The following is a 20,859-nucleotide window of genomic DNA, read 5'->3' as shown; positions in this document are numbered from 1 at the left end:
TCCTTATGCTTCCCACAAACACACATACTCACCCATGTGTGTCTCTCATATGACTATTGAGTTGTTGTATTAAGTAGTTTTTCTGTCAAAGCCTGTAAGCTAGAACTATACTCCTAAGAGTAGACATGCTGTTTTTTTTAAAAGAAATAGTCCATCACCTGAATATGAAGATAATCCTCAGAATAAAATTTGAACTCGAAGGTTGACATTTAATAGGAAGAGAAGACTCTGACTCATACACACACACATGTTCTTTCACTTGGATAGAAACAGACATTGAGATGTCTAAAATTAGATGGTGTTCTTCAGTGATGAATCTACTGAAAACACCCATGGCACCTAGCCATTAAATTAGATGGTGATGATGTCTCTAAACCCCAAAGAATCGGTCCTACCTTAAAATATTTACTAGCCTCATGGTTCTTTCCACTTCGATTTTCATTTTTTTTCCCCTAGTTGATTGTGTGTCCATATTTAGACCACTGTATTTTAAAAGTATGACAATGGCCAATGTGATGATGGAAGTGATAAATTAAGAAATTTTTAAGTCCAAATTTACTTGCCCTTACCAAATTTTCTTAACATTACCCTAATAGAGTAAATCCCCAAATATGATCTATTTAGAACAGTGTTTCAAAATATGATCTCTGGATCACCTTTTTCAGAATTACCTAGGATACTTATTAAATACAGATTCCTGAGCCTCACCTGCTGAATCCATATGTCTGAGATTAGAGCTCAGGAATATATATAATTTTAAAATAATGAATCTAGGTGGTTCTTATATGTAACATATATAATTTTAAAATAGTGAATCTGGGTGGTTCTTATATGTAACGAAAGTTACTAATTTTTTATCTAGATAATTAGAAAATCGGCAGGATACTCAACATCACCATCATTCTCAAAGTCACTCCAGAGTGACTCTTTTAGTTGAATAGCTAGTGAGATCATATCTAGTATTTGTGACTCTTTTAGCTCATGTTGCTTGGAAAATGGCAAATCTAACTAATACCTAAATAAATTACTTTTAAATGTTATAAAACTAGAAGACATTCATTAGAAGGAAACATTTTGTAGCACAACATGCTCATGTTTAAGAATAAAATAATCTAAAGGACGCTATTAGATTATGTATTAATATTTTTCTAAAAGATCTTCTAGTTCAGTAGGCAAAAGTTATTTGTTTTTATTAAATTTATTGGGGTGTGTTCACTACCCAAAATCAGATCTCCTTCTGTCACCATATATTTGATCCCTTTTACCCTTTTATGCCTCTCCCCAAACCCCTCTCCCTCTGGTAACCACTATACTGTTGTCTGGGTCTGAGTTTTTGTTTGCCTTGTTTGTGTGTTGCTTTCAATTTTATATCCCACATATGAGTGAAATCATATGGTTCTCGGCTTTTTCTGTCTGACATTTCATTTAGCATGATATTCTCAAGATCTATCCATGTTATTGCAAATGGCAGCATTTCATCTTTTCTTATAAGGCTGAGTAATAATCCATTGTATGTACCACATCTTCTTTATCCAACCATCTATCATAGGGCACTTCGGTTCTTTCAATGTCTTGGCCACCATGAATAATGCTGCCGTGAACATAAGGGTACATGTATCTTTATGAATAAATGTTTTAATTTTTTCGGGTAGATACCTAGAAGAAGGGTTTGCTGGGTCATATGGTAGCTCTACTCTTAATTTTTTTAGGAACCTCCAACTATTTTCCATAGTAGCTGCACCAATTCACATTTCCATCAGCAGTGTATAAGGGTTCCTTTTTCTTGCACAACCTCTCCAATACTTGTTATTACTTGTCTTGTTAAGACTAGCCATTCTAAAAGATGTGAGGTGGTATCTCATTGTGGTTTTGATTTGCATTTCCCTAAAAGCTAGTGAAGTTGAGCATCTTTTCATATATCTGTTAGACATTTGTATATCTTCTTGGCAGACATGTCTGTTCAGGTCCTCTACCCATTTTTTAATTGGATTGTGTTTTGTTGTTGAGTTGTTTAGGTTCTTCATACATTTTGGATATTAGCCCTTTATTGGAGATGTTTGTAAAACCTTCTCCCATTCAGATGGTTGCCTCTTTGTTCTGTAGATGTTTTCTTTTGCTGCACAGCAGCTTTTTAGTTTAATATAGTCCCATTCATTTATTTTTACTTTTACTTCCCTTGCTTTTGAGGTCAAATTCATAGAATCCCCTCTAAGTTCAGTGCCTATGTTTTCTTCTGTGCATTTTGTTTTGGGTCTTATATTTAGATCTTTGATCTGTTTTGAGTTAAGTTTTGTTTATGGTGACAGACAAAGGTCTAGTTTCATTCTTTTGCATGGCGCTTTCCAATTTTCCCAGCACCATTTATTGAAGAGGCTTTCTTTTCTCCATTGTATGTTTTTTGGCTTCTTTGTCAAAAATTATTTGCCCGTATATTTGTGGGTTTATTTCTGGGTTCTCAATTCTGTTCCATTGGTTTGTGTGTCTGCTTTTCACCCAATACCATGCTCTTTTGATTACCGTTGCTTTGTAGTAACGGTAGTAACTTTGAAGTCTCTGGCTTAATTCTTTTTCTTAATGATTGCTTTGGCTATTTGGGGTCTTTTGTGGTTCCATACAAATCTAATGATTTTTTGTTCTATTTAAACAATGCCATTGGGATTTTGATAGAGATTGCATTAAATCTGTATATTGCTTTGGGTAATATGGTCATTTTAACTATGTTGATTCTTCTAATCCATGAAAACAGAATCTCTCTCCATTTCTTTGTGTCTTCTTCAATTTCTTTTAATAATGTCTTATACTTTTCAGTGTATAGGTCCTTCACATTCTTTGTTGTTTATTCCTAGATATTTTATTCCTTTGTTGCAATTTCAAAAGCATGTTTTTTCATTTTTTTCCCCTGAAATTTCATTGTTAGTATATAGGAATGCAATGGATTTTCGTACATTAATTTTGTATCCTGCAACTTGATTGTATTTGTTTACAGTTTCAAATAGTTTTTGATGGAGCTTTAGGGTTTTCTATATAAAGAATCATGTCATCAGCAAAAAGTGACAATATTACTTCTTTATTCCCAGTTTGGATGCCTTTTATATCTTTCTCTTGCTTGATTGCTCTGGCTAGAACTTGCAATACTATGTTGAATAACAGTGGTAAGAGTGGGCATCCTTGTCTTGTTCCTGATCTTAGAGGAAAATTTTTCAATTTTTCACCATTTAGTATGATATTAGCTGAGGATTTGTCATATATGCAGGCCAAAGTTATTTAAAAATCCGTTTTCATTTGCTTCCAAATATTCTAGGGTTGAGGGACAGGGTATTATGTTAAAGTAAAAATGTTCATAATTTTATGATTATTACAGCTAGGTAATGATAACATAGAAGTCCACTAAATTATTTTCTGTATTTGAAAAAATATTCCATAATAAAATGTTTTAAACTTTTTATTTATACAGTTGACAAAAATGGGGGGAAAAAGGTGGCATGAGGTTATAGGGAAACCTGAACTTTTCAGGCAGTATTTTGAGAATGTAAATCCATACCACCTTTCTGGAGGGCAGCTTAAACATAGAAATCAAAGCCCTTAAGAATGTTGAAACTTTGCACTGTATTTTGTACTTCTGCCTTTAAGAAATAATCTACTCTTCAGAACTGTATGTTCAAAGATGTTTGTGACAGTAGAAACCTAAACATCGCAACAAGGCGATTGGTTAAGCAGATCATGATACATTCCTAAAGGAGATACCATGCAGCCATTAAAAAATTATTACACTGAGAAGTATGTATGATGTTGTTAAGTGAAAAAGTAGGTTATGAAACAATATGTGTAGTGGCCAATCCATTTTTGAAAAGTATGAAATTAGAAAAGTCATCTTGAAAGATATATTAAAATTAATTCGATTATCTCAGGATTGTGGATTATAGAACTGCTTTATTTTCTATATTGCCTTATTTGATATGGTGCTTATGTAGTAAGTACATGACAAAACTAGAATTATGTTGAAGGCAGTTTTTTGATAGTCATGCAGCAGTTTTTTATGCCTTTAGGTTCTCTGTGAAAATGCCCACACAAAAAGAAGTACAAGAAATCATTGGTAATTTTGTGACAATATTTGTTTATTATTTAGCATCAGTTTTTGATGTCGTTTAGTCATTAGAGAGGCTGCTTCTAAAACAAAAAGAAAATTGGGAGACTGGCTGGTCTATACAACCTTGACTTAAAACAATTAAGTTAAAAATTAGAGTTGGTAACACAAAATTCTTAGTACTGGCTACCTATAAGGACTTCTCAGTTTTAACTCCGTACCTTTTTTATTACTGAAATTTAGATGAAATATATTTTTGAAGTTTTTTTAATTTTTAAAAATTTTAGTTATTATATACATGATTTGAAAGGACAAAGAGTAATTAAAAGGCTTTTTGAAAAAAGATTAGACACAACTTTTGCAATTCCTTGGAGGCCTCTGTTTTTAAATTTATCTCTTAATTCTTGATTTTTCCATTTTCGACATAGTTTGTTGGCATCTTAACATGGGAAAGGATTTATCTCTTTTCTTCATTCTTCTCATCCTCACCATGAACACACGAACTTTTTATCCCTCCATCCTACTAATATAATACAAGCTTTCCTCAGAGATACTGCCAGCTCAATTCCAGTTAAGCGAGTCACATGAATATTTTGGTTTCCCAATGCATATAAAGGTTATATTTATACTATACTGTAGTCTGTTGAGTGTGCAACATTATGTCTAGAACAGTGTACATACCTTAACTTAAAAATATTTTATTACTAAAAATTGATGGCTGCTGATTGATCAGGGTGGTGGTTGCTGAAGGTTAAGGTGGCTGTGATAATTTCTTAAAATGAGACAGCAGTGAAGTTTGCCACATTAGTTGACTCTTCCTTTCACAAATGATTTCTCTGTAGCATGCGATGCTATTTGATAGCATTTTATCTACAGTAGAACTTCTTTTTGAATTGGCATCAATCCTCTCAAACTCTGCCACTGCTTTATCAACTAAGTTTATGTAATATTCTAAATCCTTTGTTATCATTTTAACAATCTTCACAGCATCTTCAGGAGTAGATTCAAGCTCAAGAAACCACTTTCTTTGCTTATCCATGAGAAGCAATTCCTCATCCATTGAAATTATATCATGAGAGTGCAATAATTTAGTCACATTTTCAGGCTCTACTTTCAATTTTGGTTTTCTTGCCATTTCTGCCACATCTGCATTTACTTCCTCTACTGAAATCTTGAGTCCCTCAAAGTCATCAGTGAGGTTTGGCATCAACTTCTTCTCAACTCCTTTTAATGTTCATATTTTGACCTCTTCCCATGAATTATGAACGTTCTTAATGTCATAGAATGGCGAATCCTTTTCAGAAGGTTTTCAATTTACTTTTCTTGAACCTATCAGAGAAATCACTGTCTGTGGCAACCATAGACTTATGAAATGTATTTCTTAAGTAATAAGACTTGGAAGTCAGAATTCTTCCTTAATACATGACTGCAGAATACATGTTGCGTAGCAGGCATGAAAACAACATTAGTATCATTGTACATTTCCATCAGAGTTCTTGGGTGTATTGTCAATGAGCAGTAATATTTTGAAAGAAGTACTTTTTTTTGAGCACAGGCAGAGCATATTTAGCATAATTCTTAAAGGCCCTAGGATTGTCGGAACGGTAAATGAGCTTTGGCTTCTACTTAAAGCCACCAGCTGCACTAGTTCCTATCGAGAGAATCAGCCTGTCCTTTGAAAATTTGCAGCCAGGCATTGACTTATCCTCTCTAGCTATGAAAGTCCTTCCTACATGGCATTTTCCAATATAAGGCTGTTTTACTACATGGAAAATCTACTGTTTAGTGTAGCCACTTTCATTAATTATTTTAACTAGATCTCAATAACTTGCTGCAACTTCTACATCAGCATGCAGCTTCACCTTGTACTTTTATGTTATGGAGATGACTTATTTCCTTAAACCTCATGCACCAACTTCTGCTAGCTTCAGACTTTTCTTCTACAGCTACCTCACCTCTCTTAGCCTTCATAGAATTAAAGAGAGTCAGGGCCCTGCTCTAGATTAGGCTTTGGCTTAAGGGGATATTGTGGCTGTTTTGATCTTCTGTGCAGACCACTAAAACTTTCTCCATTATCAGGGATAAGGCTGCTTCTCTTTCTTATCTGTGTGTTCACTGGAGTAGTACTTTTAATTTTCTTCAAGAACTTTTTCTTTGCATTCACAACTTGGCTAACTGTTTGGCACAAGACACCTAGCTTTGGCCTATCTCATCTTTCAACATGGCTTTCTCTGTAAGCCTAATCATTTCTAGCTTTTGATTTAAAGTGAGAGCTGTGTGACTCTTCCTTTCACTTGAACACTTAAGAGGCCATTGTAGGGCTATTAATTGGCCTTATTTCAATATTGTTGTATCTCAGGGAATAGGGAGGCCTGAGTAGAAGCGGGGGGAATAACCAGTCAGGGAGCAGTCAGAACACACTGCTCGATTAAGTTATATGGGTGAGGATCGTGGCACCCCAAAACAATGACAGTAGTAACATCAAAGGTGACTGATCACATATCACCATAACAAATATAATAATACAGTTTATGCATTGCTTAACTACGGGATACCTTCTGAGAAATGCATCATTAGGCAATTTTGTCATTATGTGAACATCATAGAGAGCACTTACACAAAGCTGGATGGTACAGTCAATTACACACCTGGGCTGTGTGGTACGGACCGTCACTCTTAGGCTTCAAGCCTGTACAGAATGTTACTGTACTGAATACTGTAGATAACTGTAATATAATGCAAGTATTTGTGCATCTAAACGTATCTAAACAGAAAAGGTACAGTAAAAATACAATATAAAAGTTAAAGAATGGTACACCTGGATAGGGTACTTACAATGAATGGAGCTTACAGGACTGGAAGTTGCTCTAGGTGAGTCGGTGAGTCAGTGAGTGAGTGATGAGTGAAAGCCTAGGACTTTACACTGTTGTAAACTTTATAAACACTATACTAGCATTACCATAAACATATAAGTAATGCTTGTGCTATGAAATTACAGTGGCTACAACATCACTAGGTGATAGGAATTTTTCATCTCCCTTATCTTATGGGACCACCATTTCTATGTGGTCCATTGTTGCAGCACATGACTGTAATGAAAAAGTTTGAAATATTGCAAGAATTACCAAAATGTGATGCAGACACACACAGTGAGCAAATGCTGTTGGAAAATGGTGCCGATGAGACTTGCTCAATGCAGTTAACATAGACCTTCAATTTGTAAAAAAAAATGCAATATTTGTAAAGTACAATAAAGCAAAGCAGAATAAAATGAGTTATGCCTGTATAATTATTTTGATTATATTAGTATTCAGGATCAACATCATTAGCTTACATTTACATCAGTGCTATATAAATTCACAGTGGAACATCAAGCACACAAGTTCTTAAAGTATGCACTTCTTAGGCCTCTCCTCTAGAGTGGAGACTGGAGACAGGCCTGGTAAGACTTGTTTTTCACAAGTTTACAAGATGGTCTTATAATGGAAGTTTGGAAAATACTGTGGAGTTTGGGGGTGGGGTGGTAATTTGTTTTTCTGAGTCTAGCTTATTTTAAACAGCTTTTTTGAAATACAATTTACATATCACAAAATTCTTCCATTTTAAATGTAAAATTCAATAGCTTTTAGTATATTTACCGAGTTATACGACTGTAACTACAATCTAATTTTTGGAATATTTCTATCACCCCAGAAAGAAACCTTACTCCCTTTCTTCTCCCTTCTCCCCAAGTCCTAGGCAGCTACTAATCCACTTTCTGTCTCTATAGACTTGCCTGTTCTGAAAAGTTCACATAAATGGAATCATGCATTGCCATCTTTTGTATCTGGCTTTTTGGACTCACCTTAATGTAATTGAGGTTCATCCATGTATCACTACTTCATTCATTTTTATTGCAAAATAAAATCAATTGTATAGAAACAATGTCTTGATGTGATTATTTTACCTGATAAATTTATTCAAGTGATTGCCTTGGTTTTTTCATTTTTCTCTTACAGTGTTTTCTTATTTGTAACTGAGTACCATGTAAATCCCGTTATGTGTTAATCTCTTCTCTTCAAACAATTTAGTCATTCTATTAATTTCACCTTCTTGAAGAAATCTTTCCTCTGACCTGCTCCAGTATACTGCAATGAGGACTGGATGCTTCCGGGTTTCTTGCACAGCTGTCTTCTTAGGGATTACTTTTGCCTCACTTTTGTATTGGACTTTCTTTTTCCTGGATCAAAAACAAAAAGATGTCTTTTTTATTCTTGATGTATTTCAATTTGATGGAGTGCATCACCTACATTTCTGGGAAAAAAAAAAGTTTATGGAGATAAACCATAAAAAGGTTTCATCTGATTTCAGTTCTCATGATTGACCCAAAAGAGGGTGGGTTTGGGTTTTTTTAAGTCCTTGTAGGTCTTACCTCATTATTTTAACCTCATACTTAATTGATTATTTAAGTATAGACATTTTTTAAGATAATCATAATTTTTTTACATTGTACGATTCAGTGAGCTTTTCTTCAATTATTGTTGGCATACAATAATATCTCCATTTCAGTTGTCTAGCATAGCGATTAGAGATCTATAAAACTCACAAAGTAGTCACTCCACTAAATCAAGTACCCCTCTTCCCCCTTACATGTTTTTACAACATTGTTGACTATTTTCCTTATGCTACACTTCAGATCTACATGACTATTTTGTATCTATCCATTTATACTTCTTAATCCCTTTGCCTTTTTTCACTGTCCCTTCCAACACCCCCCTCCCGTCTAGTAGCCCTCAAAATATTCTCTGTATCTATGTTTGTTTTCGTTTTTGTTGTTGTTGTTGATTTTGTTATTTAGATTACACATGTATGTGAAATCATGTGGTATTTGTCTTTCTCTACCTGACTTCACTCAGCGCAATACCCTCTAGATCCATCAAGACAATATCTTTTTCCGTCTCCTTCCTTTTAGTCTGTCTGTGTGTCTTTTAATATGAATGAGTCTCTTGCAGGCAGTATATGTAGGGGTCTTGTTTTCTTATCCATTCAGCTTCCCTATCTTTTGGTTGGAGCACTTAATTCTTTTCCATTTGAAGTACTTGTTGATCGATATGTAGTTATTATGACTCTTCATTTTTTGATACTTTTTTCTCCTTAAATTCCTCCAACAATTCCTGTAATACTGAATTTTTTAAGTCCTTGGTGTTGATAAATTCCTTTAGCTTATTTTTATCTGGGAAGCTCTTTATCTGTCCTTCAACTCTGAATGATAGCTTTGCTTGATAAAGTATTCTTGGTTGTAGATCCCGAGTTTTCAGCACTTTGAGTATTTTTGTGCCAAGCTCTTTTGTCCTGCAAAGTTTCTTTTGATAAAATAGCTGCTAGTCTTATGGGAGCTCCCTTATAGGTAACTAATTGCTTTTCTCTTGCTGCTTTTAAGATTCCCTCTTTGTATTTAACCTTTGGTATTTTAATGATGATGTGTCTTGGTGTGGGCCTCTTTGGGTTCATTTTTTGGGAGACTCTGAGCTTCCTGGGGTCTTATGTCTGTTTCCTTCACCAGGTTAGGGAAGTTTTCCATCATTATTTCTTCAAATATATATTCAACTTCTTGTTCTTCCTCCTCAGGTACCCCTATGACATGATTTTGTTACACTTAATTTTGTTCCATAGGCTCCTTAAATTATTAATTACTTTTTTCTTGCTGTTCTGATTGGGTGACCTTGGCTTCCCCATCCTCTATATTGGTATTTTGATCCTCTTTTTCATTTTGTTGATTCCCTCTAATATACATCTCAGATAATGTATTCTTCATTTATGACTGGTTCCCTTTTATAAATTCCATTTCCATTTTTATGTGTTTTTATCTCTTTGTTAAAATTCTCACTGAGTTCATCTACACTTCCTTTAATTTCATTGAGCATCTTTATAACCAGTGTTTTGAACTCTGCATCTGTTAGATTACTTGACTCCATTTTTCCTTGATCTGTGTTCTGTTCTCTCATATGGTTTCTGCTTCTTTGTCTTCCCATTTTGGCTGCCTTTCTGAGTCTTTTCTATGTACTAATCAAAGCTCCTAAGTCTCCCAGTCTTATTAGTATGGCTTTGTGTAGTCAGTGTCTAGCAGCACAGTTCTGAGAGGGGTTCAGCAGCAGGCCAAGTTTAGTGCCAGCCTGTGCCCCTCTGGGGCCACCTGTTAAGATTCAGCAAGTGATCCACAGATGCTGTGCTTATAGTTGCCTCAAAAGACCACACCAGAAACCTAGGCCAGCTGCCACCAGTGTGAGTCATGGCACTGCTTCGCAAGTAACACAGGATTCACTGAGGACACACTTGGATGTGGCTTGAGTAGGGCCCAAGTTGGAGGAGGCAGAGTTTCAGGGAATCATATGGGCAGAGCAACCTCTTATCCAGTTTGCTGACGACTCAGCTATGGCAGCGCTGCATCTGCACACTGAGAGGGAGTAGGGCTCAACAGAGGAACAATGGATACCGCCAGCACTTTTGCCCAAGAGAAAGCCTCGTCTCCAGCTCTCGCTCCAACAACTCATTGTCCCCCTGTAAGTCCCTGGTATCCCCGAGCAGCTAACCTGGCGCTGGTGCTCAGAGCAAGCAGGTCCATCACAATGAAAGTCCAGTTGCTGACACAGCCCCTTTAAGAGACATCTGTAGCTATCAGATGCAGCTGACATAGCCTCTGTCCCACTTAGCCACTCGGGACCGGGCAGCCTTGTGTCCTCGCCCCTTCCTACCTCCTCTTGTTACAAGTTGATTTCTTATTTCTCTCCTTATTCATAGGGCCTCTGTTCATCTAGACCCCCAGGTGACTCTGCTTGTTGTTTGCTCCGTGTTTCCATCTCAACTTTGATGTGGTTTCAAGAGGGGATGAACAAAGCTTCTATCATCTATACCATTTTGCCCAGTTCTAAGATAATTATAATTTTTTAAATGTGGGTTAGAAGTTATTTTTTTCTCAGAATTTTGAAGGCACCTCTCTATAGTTGAGATGTCTGATACCATTCTGATTCTTTATCTTTTATATAAAACATGTTTTTGTTTTGGGCTGGATTCTTTATTCTTTTCTTTTTTCTCAGTGTCCTAAAATTTAATCATGATGTACCCTGGTATAGTTCTTCTTTTATCTATTTTCCTGGACACTTCATTAGAGTATCCTGTTCTTTTTACATAGATGCAGCACCTTCATAAAGAATAAATTAATTTTTTAAGTTTTCTTTTCCCCAGATAGTCTGTTTCCTCTTAATTGCCTTTTTTCTGGCTTCTCTGATACTTTCCTCAAATATCTGGTAATATTTGACTCTCTACTCAAACTTTAAGACTGGAGAACTTAAAGAGCTGACAGGAAATTCTGAATGGCTGGGTAGAGTTTGTTGACTTTGACCATCAGTGTAGGGTAATCTAGCTGAGACCCTTCTTTAGGGAATCCCAAGATTCACCAGAGAAGAAGAATCTCTTTACTTACAGTCCAGAGAGTCCTAGTGCCTGTTGTTTCCTTGGTGAATCTCAAAGTTGTTGTTGTTAGTGTCATGACAGTATTCCTATAGCCTTTAACCAAAACTTAGAAAAGGCACTGGGCCTCAAAAGGGTATGCTAAAATATGTATGTGTACTTTCAAGACAGAGTTGGTAGCTTTTGTCAGATTCCTGATCCTGTGCTTGACCCAAAACAGATTTCAAATAAAAGCAAATAAATCATTTCCTAGAGCAGTGGTCCTTACCCTGGGATGTGTGTCATAATTATTCAGCTTTGTTAAATATATATATTCTTAGACCCAGGAGAAAAATTCAGGAAAAGACATTTAAAATGACTTCTCCTTACTAAAAGGTGGAGTTTGCCTAGAACAGTCTGATTATACTCCTAAGATGCTGTCCATTTGTATATACCAGACATACACAGGCAGATGTCCATAGTTCAGAAGCACATTTGTCCTGAATAATTAGAGTTCCATTTCAGATAAATCAGTGCCTTCCTGACTCAGCCCCATTTGGTTGGAACAGAGGATATACCACAGTGATTCCCAAATTGAGTATATCAGAATCTCCTGAGACATTTGTAAAAAATGTAGATTCTGGGGTTTCACTCTTGAGATTTTGATTCTTTATACCTGGGGAGCAATTTTACATTTTTAATAGGTATCCTCTGTTATCTCGATACAGATCATCAGTGGACTGTATTTTGAGATATGCTAACCTAAGTTTGCTACCAATAATATCCTTTAAAGTTTTTCATGATGGAGTTGAGTTGAAAAGGTTAATTTTCTGCTTCTTGTTATTATTTAAATATAATTAGCTCCTAAAAGTCTAGTCGTAAAGATAAGTTAATCAGTATAGCTCTTAGATCCAGGCAACCAAGACTTTCCACTTTAGAGAGCCCAGCTCTGGTCTTGTAGCCAAAGAAGACCAGGGTGTGGAGTCCCAGAGGACATCCCCTCCTGAAGTCTAGCCCCTTTTGGACCACACTGCGAGTACTCAGTACCCTGGAATTCCTTGCCCAGTGTCCACGTTCAGGGCCTGGACAAGCTTCCTCCCTCTCAGAACCAGTGTGCACATTCCTAGGTCCAGGGGATAATTAAAGGATAGCTTCAGTTTTACTAAATAGTCCCTTACCTACACTTTTTTCTTCTGTCTACCAAAAAATTCCTCTATGCCTTTGCTATTCTATATTAGCAGTTCCCAAATAAAGTGTTAATTGCATCTCCTTTGACATGGAGGAAATGATCCCTCAACTTAAAATTAGTTTTTATAATATTTGAGGTCGCTTATTAACATCTGATATGAGGCTCCAGTGTTTTAATTGCAGTAAATTTCGTTAGAGCAAAAGAAAGCTATAGCTTTCCAAACAATTGGGAAGTTGTGGTTCCTCTGCTGTACTCCTCCTTTATAACAGCCAGGAAGAAGGAAGACACATGTTCCATATTATTTCTTCTAAAAGGTCTGGGGAAAAGAGAGAAAGGAAGAGATTAACTGACATAATTTAACACTTGGAGCTGTAAATCATGTGTTGCAATATGGTGATAGGATGTTGCATCAGAATGTGGCAGTTGTAATGCAGTGGGTATCACAACCATGGGGAGGTCTTTGTGGTGCTCTGTGCCCTTTCCCTAAAAATTCAACTCCAAGTTTATATCTCTTCTGCTCTGCCAAGGAGAAAGGTGTTATTTCAGTTATATTGTACCTCACTATAATTTTGTTCTTTTGGCCTAGGGCACAGGAATTTCTTTATAGTTGAAAGTTTGCCTGAGGCCGATATCATTGTACTGAGTCCCAGCATCCTTCTTATTTCCTGTCGTCACATACTAGCCGGGAAGTGTTCATGTTTCTTCACACCTTCCTGGAAGTCTGTAGGGAAAGTTGGGAGGTGCTATGGCAAAGCTGTCATGTCTTTACTCTGAGAACCGTTAGTTTTGAAAGTGTATGTAATATTTCCTGAATATTTCACATTGCCTTTATCTCAAGATTTGAAAGATGGTTATGTGACCAGGAATTTGTCCCTGAGAAACAAAATTAAAGGTTGATAGTAATGATAAAGGTAGGAGACATGGAGTATATTTCAGCCAAATTCTTGATAGACAAGGTAGATTTGGATAGTTAATTGTTTTTTATTGTTTTGGATTTTTTTTTTTTATATTAGTTTCAGGTATACAGCACAATGGTTAGACATTTGTATAATTTATGAAGTGATTCCCTGTGCTGTACTCTACATCCCGTGACTGTTTTGTAACTACTAATTTGTTTTGTATTTTTTTAACTTCTGTTTTATTGTAGGATAAACTTCATAATTTATGGGAGAAATTAAACAAGTGATAATATCAAAATTAATTTTTATACTTAAAATATAAACTCTTGAGGACAGGGCTGTCTTAATTGCATGGTAGTGGAAGGAGTAGTATCCATGGTGGTGGGTTTTGAAGGAAGTTAGGCAAAGAAGTGACAGATGATAAAGAAATCACCTTAATTTCTGATAAAACTGGTTTTGGAGAATATGGTTTAAATGTGTGACAGTGGGTTTTTCAATACTGAACTCTAGAATTAGCCACACTTGCCCACCCAGTAATAGGTAGTATTTAATCTTCACAGCCCTTCCCACATGAGGGTCTGGCCCTGTAAAACTCCAGGGATAGAGAAAAAGGGCCTGGCTCCCGAAGATGGAAAGAGCAGTACATGCCATTCCTCTTTCCGACTCCACGGTAAAGAATAGAGAGTGGAGCCAAAAAGGTTACATAATTCCCCCCACATAGAGGGAAGTTATCATTAGTGGGAAGATGCTTTCCTGCCCTAACTGAGTTATAGTGGTGTGGTGGTCTTTAGAATATTGTAACAAGATGGAGACTCATAGCAAATGTTAGTAATTTGTAAATCATTTTCATTATTCACTGAATTATAGAGACATGCTCTTAAGACAGTGTGTGTGATAGTTCATAGTGTGGTCTTTAAGTCCATATCTTCTAGAGATGTTCACTGAAATATTTACAGGTGAACTGATAGGATGTCTGAGATTTACCTCAAAATAATCCAGGGACTGGAGAAGTATAATGTACCAATAATTTCCAGGCCGTGGTAGTTGTTGAAATTTGGTGATTGGGGACATGTGTTCATTATATTATCTCCAGTAAAATGAAGGATTAATTGGAATCGCAGTTTGACTATTAGTTATGTGCCTGTGTCTATTTCGTAATCTCTGAAATGAAGAAAATCTACCATATAGGACTGTTGTGATGATTCAGTTAAAATAATAAATTATGTGCCCATTACATAACACACAAAAATTGATAGTTACTATTAAATCTATAAATGATAAAAGATCAGGGTATCATCTTTCTTAAACATGAAATATTTGCTTCTTTGGGGGCGGGGTGTATTGTTTCCCCTAGTTGAGTATATTAACTTGGATTTTGTTTTGACAGCTCAGGTGCCTAAAAGGCCAGAGGGGCTTCTCAAATCAACCCCCTTTTGATGGAATCCACATTGTCAACCATTTAATTGGAGATGATGAATCATTCCATTCCTCTGATGAAGATTTTATAGATAATTCCTTACAGGAGAGCGGCGTTGGTTTTCCTTTGCACAGAAAATCCGGCCGGATGTCTTTAGACCCCGCTGTGGCAGATGGTAGTGAAAGCGAAACAGAAGACAATGTACTGGAGACCAGAGAGAGCGATGGGGTGGTTCAAAAGGAGCGGCCCCCAAAAAGAAAAGAGTCGTACTCAACCACTGTCTGACCGTCACTGTGAACTAGACTGCGGATTTATTTTAAGGGATCAATTATCATATGATTAAGGGTTTTTGGAACATATCTGTTTCATATGTACATATATATTTTTTTCTCAGTCTTATCTGCTTTTTTACCTTTGCCAAATCTTCACCACTGACTTACCATTGCTATAAAGTAGACTGGAATATGGTTAATGGGAAAAATAAGGTTCTAACAGTATTACTGAATGTTAATGTTTCTTGTTTAGAAAATGCAATTGTATCTAAACGTGGTAACCATTTTGAAGTTCGAAACTATAGAAAATTGAATTTTCTTCAGACAAAACTGCTCTTGTGCAATATTTTATGCTCAATAAACAAATTGTATATTCATGTTTATCAATTTGTTTTCAGGACAGCTGTCTACAAACATTTGACCAAGACATACATCTGATTTACCTAGTGTTTTTGTGTTTGGGGAATTTTTTTATTTTCGATTAAAATTACTGCTTTATTAGTAGGCCACTAGAAGTTCCCAAACACAATGTCTTTTTTCTGTTTAACTTTATACAAATTAATGGTTATCTGTCTTGGGAGTTTTAAGTTTTGTTTGGATTTCTAATTTTTATGTGCATACAATGCTTCCATATATTGCTTACCACTCAGAGCAGTAGGTTAACTACAAATATATTGAGTTTTTTTGTACATAATTTATAAATCTGTATTGCCTAACATTGACATCATTTTATAAGGAGAATGTACATGTTGCAATATGACTGCCTCCAGCATTCTAACAGGACTTCTGTAAATAGAGGTTAAAAGAAAATTGAAAATAAAGCCAAACACTAATATTTTAATAGCCTTAGTATTTTGCTTAGAATCCACTAGCAGATTCATAACTTAACTGATGCTTGTTCAAAAACACTAGTAGTGAAACTCTTACTTCATGTATATATAACTAATAAATTTTCCATGATTAAAGAGGTTACAGCACGTATTACTTAGTGCTAATATTCTACTTAATATAATTTAAGGAATGGACTGAAGTCCAAGATACACAACAGTTATATCTGCCAATAATCTATGAACATTATCTTCAGATTCTCTAATTACTAATCTATAGATAAAGCCATAAGAATTCTTTCCTGGCAGTTCTCCCTTTTTTTTTTATCATCTAGACTATTTTTCCTAGAAAACTGAATGCCTATCATTGATAAATTGGAGGAAACACCCAAATTATACTTGCACTATGGAAAGACAACAAGAATGTGTTGACTGATGCTTTCCATGCTCAATTTCATCAGCAGTCCATGGAAAAAAATAGCCTTCGAGAATAAGAGGGGAAGGTAGAATTCAGTATACATGGAGGCAGAATTGGGCACAATATGTTGCATGCAAAAAAATTATATGACAGAGTGGAGTGGAAGAGACAAAAATAATTTTCTGCCTAAAACCAGAAGTTAAGCCTCATGGTATCTCCATGGACTAGGCTTTTCCAGCAAGTCCTTTGTAGCTATTTGCTTGAGAAATGAGATTGAAAACATGCCTGCTATGTCTATAGCACAAGGCTAAATTCTAGTAGCTAAGTAATTTACCTGTGGTCACAAGTTAGTAAATAGCAAAGATTTTAATTCAGATTTCTCTGATACCAAAGTGTTTGAAAAGGTTCAGCTAATGAATTTCTAAATCCCCTGCATTACTGACAATTAATGTGATTTAAATAAATTTTATTTAAATGTGTTACCTGGATGCATATCTATATCTATGTATAGATATATAAGTATCAACACTCATAAGTTCTACACAGCTTATGAATTAGATACTATTCCCAGAATTGTCTGATTGGTGCTTTTGGGTTACTCTTTTTGTTGTTCATGACTGTCAGCCTAGAGGCTGTTGATGCCCAAGTGAAATGAGATGATTTGATGCACGGCCACATGATTGCTTTGACCCCTACATCAAGAAATCTAAATGATCTAGACCAGGGATAAGCAACTACAGCCCATGAGCCAATTCTAGCAAGCTGCTTGTCTTTATGTGACCCACAAGCTAAGAGTAGTTTTTACATTTTCAAATAGTTGAGGAAAAAATCAAAAGAATAATATTTTGTGTTACATGAAAATCATAAAATTCAAATTTCAGTGTTGGTGAATAAAATTTTATTGGATACCCATGTTTATCCATTTATATAATATCTATGCCTGCTTTTGTGCTACAGCTTTTGGCAGAGTTGAGTAGCCTAAAATATCTACTATCTGTCTCTTTAGAGAAAAAGTTTGCTGACCCTTGATTTAGATACTCTAAAATGTAGGTTTACTTCAGTTTGTCTCAGTAGACGATCGAACCATTTGCTTTTGCTGTTGAACTAATAATTTGGAAACCTAAAATTTCCTGATGAATCTTAGACTCAGGATTATTCAAAATGGAAAGTGTGCCAGCTATTTTATGTCATGAAGTCTTTGACACCGTAGACAAATTAGGAAGGATAGCTGTACCTTTGGGAATGGAGAAAGAATTCTAGAATCTTAGCACTGTTCTTTAGAGTATGTATCATTGACATTTAAGGTATTCTTAACTGAATCATTGTTATCATTTGACTTTAAAAGTAAGAACATCTTTCTGGAGTCACAGTGAATTCTAAATTTTGAAAGGTATTCTTAGAGAATTTCATGAGTACTGTTTCTGGTTAGGAATTAGGTATTAAAAGAATCATGGTAAGTAAATCTTAATCCATTGATACTCTTGTAATTTGGACAATGAAAACGAGAAACAATCTTCTCATTCAAGATCTTTCATTAAAATACTCCTTCGAAGGGTTTAAAATCTTCCTGGCCTTAGGATGCAACAGGTTACTCTGCTCTGATTGGGTTCCATTTCCTTCAGATTAAGACTTTGAGGCATGGGACAATGTTTTTTTGATAGATTTTAATTAGTGTCTGTTATTTTATGTCATTTAAATGGTATTAAGTTAAACAGTTATTGGGCTGGGGCGGGGGGCGAGGGGAGTGGCAGAAATAAATGAAATTTTTAAAACTCACAATTAAAAAGAAAAACTTACTCCCTTGGGGATAGTTACATCCCTGGCATCATTGCCATCCTGGGTTGAAATGCTGATACTAGAGGCTTACAAGTGACCTGAATAAAATGGAAATTGCATTGTGGTGATGAAACAGAGACCTTTAGATCCAAATACTTCAACAGCTTTTAAAAAGTTAGTGGTAAATTTTTTCTTCCTGGAAAAAAGTCAAAGATGTAACTTTACACAATTTCTACCCTTTTATTGATATTATTGATAAATATTAGGCACTCAATATTTGATGACTAATTGAGACAACAAAGTCCCAAATAACTGGCTGGCTGTTTTGGAAGGACAGAAAAAAACTCCAGATAGTGCCTTTGATTGAAAACAAGGTCTTAGACCTTTTTAAGTATTTTATTTCTGACATCATAAGAAATTACTTGGTTCCTCATTTTCCTTTATCTTTTATGTAATACACTATAATTTTCAGATTTAAAATAAATCCCTTTCATGACCAGTTTGATTATTGTAGTACCACACATCTACAGCTAACATTGCAGAAAGTAATGATTTACTTTATTTAAACAATGAGCTTTAGCAAGAAAGTTACTGCTGCTCTCTCATTAACAAAACTAAGTTTTTTTGGTTAATTTTAATTCAATTCATTCTACTGAAATTAAATTTCTGATTAAAAAGTAGAGTGGATGCTATTTATAATCCAGGTTTTTACATCATATCCATGGATCTACCTATCCCTTCTTTTCACTCTAAAGAAGAGATGATAGAATAATATACTATAGAGATGCAAAATTATAAAGTATTTCATTTTACTGTTGGAATTTCTTATTGTAACATTGTATGATAACCTGAAATGTTTACTCGTGCCTTTGCTTTAAATAATTAAAATTTTCCATTTTATAAAAACTTTTGTTTTCTTAAAATATTCAACTTTAAAGGGGAGGTGCATCAAAACACTGTAAAAAATGCTCAGCCTAACACCAGATGTTTATTCATGAGGTTTGTGCTTCATGAGTACAGGCACCGTATCCACCTGGTCCACACACATATAATTAGTGCCAGACAGAGAGTCTGGTATATGATATTTTTCAATTTCATGAGAAGCCAGATATCTAGATTTGTTATTTCCTTCAGGAACATGCTAATTTTTTTTTGAAAATATTAATGGCAATATTTTCATCTCACATTGTACTTTAGGTTATTAAATTAGCAACTTATTCAATAAATATATTTGAATATATACAATCTGGTTATGTATAGAGAGGCTATTATATAAAGTTATGCCTTCTGCATCTTTATCACAATATTGATACCATTTAGTTTAGAGTAGTTCACTATATATTTTTGCTTTATTCCCAAAAGGATTTAAGGCGCTATTGACATTTGAGGCCAAATTATTGCAAGTAGCTATGCTGTATAGTGTAGGATGTTTAGCAGCATCTCTGGCCTCTACCCACTAGATGACAGTAACACCCCCTCCTTCAGTTGTGACAACTGAAAATGTCTCCCTCCAGTCATTGCCAAATATCCTTGGTAGGGAAGGACTGAGAATGAAAATTGCCCCTGGTTGAGAATCTCTGGTATGAATTTAGAAGTGAGTCAAAAAACAAAGCCACTAGGACAAAAACTAAAAATACATATACCTATTGACAATGGATCACAAATTTGTAGTCAGTGAGAAAACTAAAGCCTGAACCACAATGAGGTGCTACTTTACACTTATTAGGACAGCTATTCAAAACAAAATGAAACAAAAAAGTGTTGGTAAAGACATAGAAAAATCAGAACCTTGTGCATTGCTGCTGGGAATGTAAAATGGTGCAGCCATTATGTAAAAGTTTCGGCAGTTCCTCAGAAAGCTAAACAATTATCATATAATCCAGCAATTCCATTCCTAGACGTATACTCAAAGCAGAGACACAAACAGATATTTGTACACCAATGTTCATAATAGCATTACAACAGCCAAAATGTGGAAACAACACATGATCATCAACAGATGAATGATCTGTATTGATGAAACCTGGACAAATCACAGAAGAACTTTATGGCCTCCTTGCTGCAACTTGTTCACCAGAGTCCCACACAAAGCCTTGCCCTTCCCGGAAAAGGCTTCTGCCACATTCACACAAGGTTAGCTCCCCACCTCCTCCTAGTCTCTGCTGAAGTATCTCCTGCACAGTGGCCTTTTCTGACCCTTTCTTTTAAAAATGGTTACAGCCACTATGGAAAACAGTATGCACGTTCCTCAAAAATTTTTAAATAGAATTACCTTATGACCCAGAAATTCCACTTCTGGGTATTTATCCAAAGAAGTCTAAAACACTAATTTGCATTCCTATATTCACTGCAGCATTATTTACAATAGCCAAGATAAAAGCGACTTGAATGTCTATTAATAGAAGACAAGATAAAGAAGAGGTGGTACATATATACAATGGAATATTAGCCATAAAAGAGCATGAAATCTTACCATCTGAGACAACATGGATTGACCTAGAGGGTATTTGCTAAGTGAAATAAGACAGAAAAAGATAAGTATCATGTTATTT

General features: G+C 35.4%; 1 protein-coding gene across 6 annotated transcripts in view; it reads left to right on the top strand.

The window, feature by feature from the left end:
- EVI5 (ecotropic viral integration site 5) overlaps positions 1 to 17,010 on the top strand; it is a 183,586-nt gene extending 166,576 nt beyond the window's left edge. For 4 of the 6 annotated variants that reach the window (XM_039838848.1, XM_039838849.1, XM_039838846.1 and 1 more), the window contains one exon: positions 14,985 to 15,299. In XM_039838848.1, the coding sequence (XP_039694782.1) occupies positions 14,985 to 15,299 (315 nt within the window). Of the gene's footprint in view, positions 1 to 14,984 lie in introns of all 6 variants that reach the window. The other 2 variants (XM_039838847.1, XM_039838844.1) reach the window with 1 other exon arrangement.
- The last annotated feature ends 3,849 nt before the right edge of the window (positions 17,011 to 20,859 follow it).

Source organism: Pteropus medius, unplaced genomic scaffold (assembly GCF_902729225.1).
Source record: "Pteropus medius unplaced genomic scaffold, Ma_sr-lr_union100, whole genome shotgun sequence".
NCBI classification, from domain to species: domain Eukaryota; kingdom Metazoa; phylum Chordata; class Mammalia; order Chiroptera; family Pteropodidae; genus Pteropus; species Pteropus medius.
This window is presented reverse-complemented; position numbering and strand designations above follow the sequence as displayed.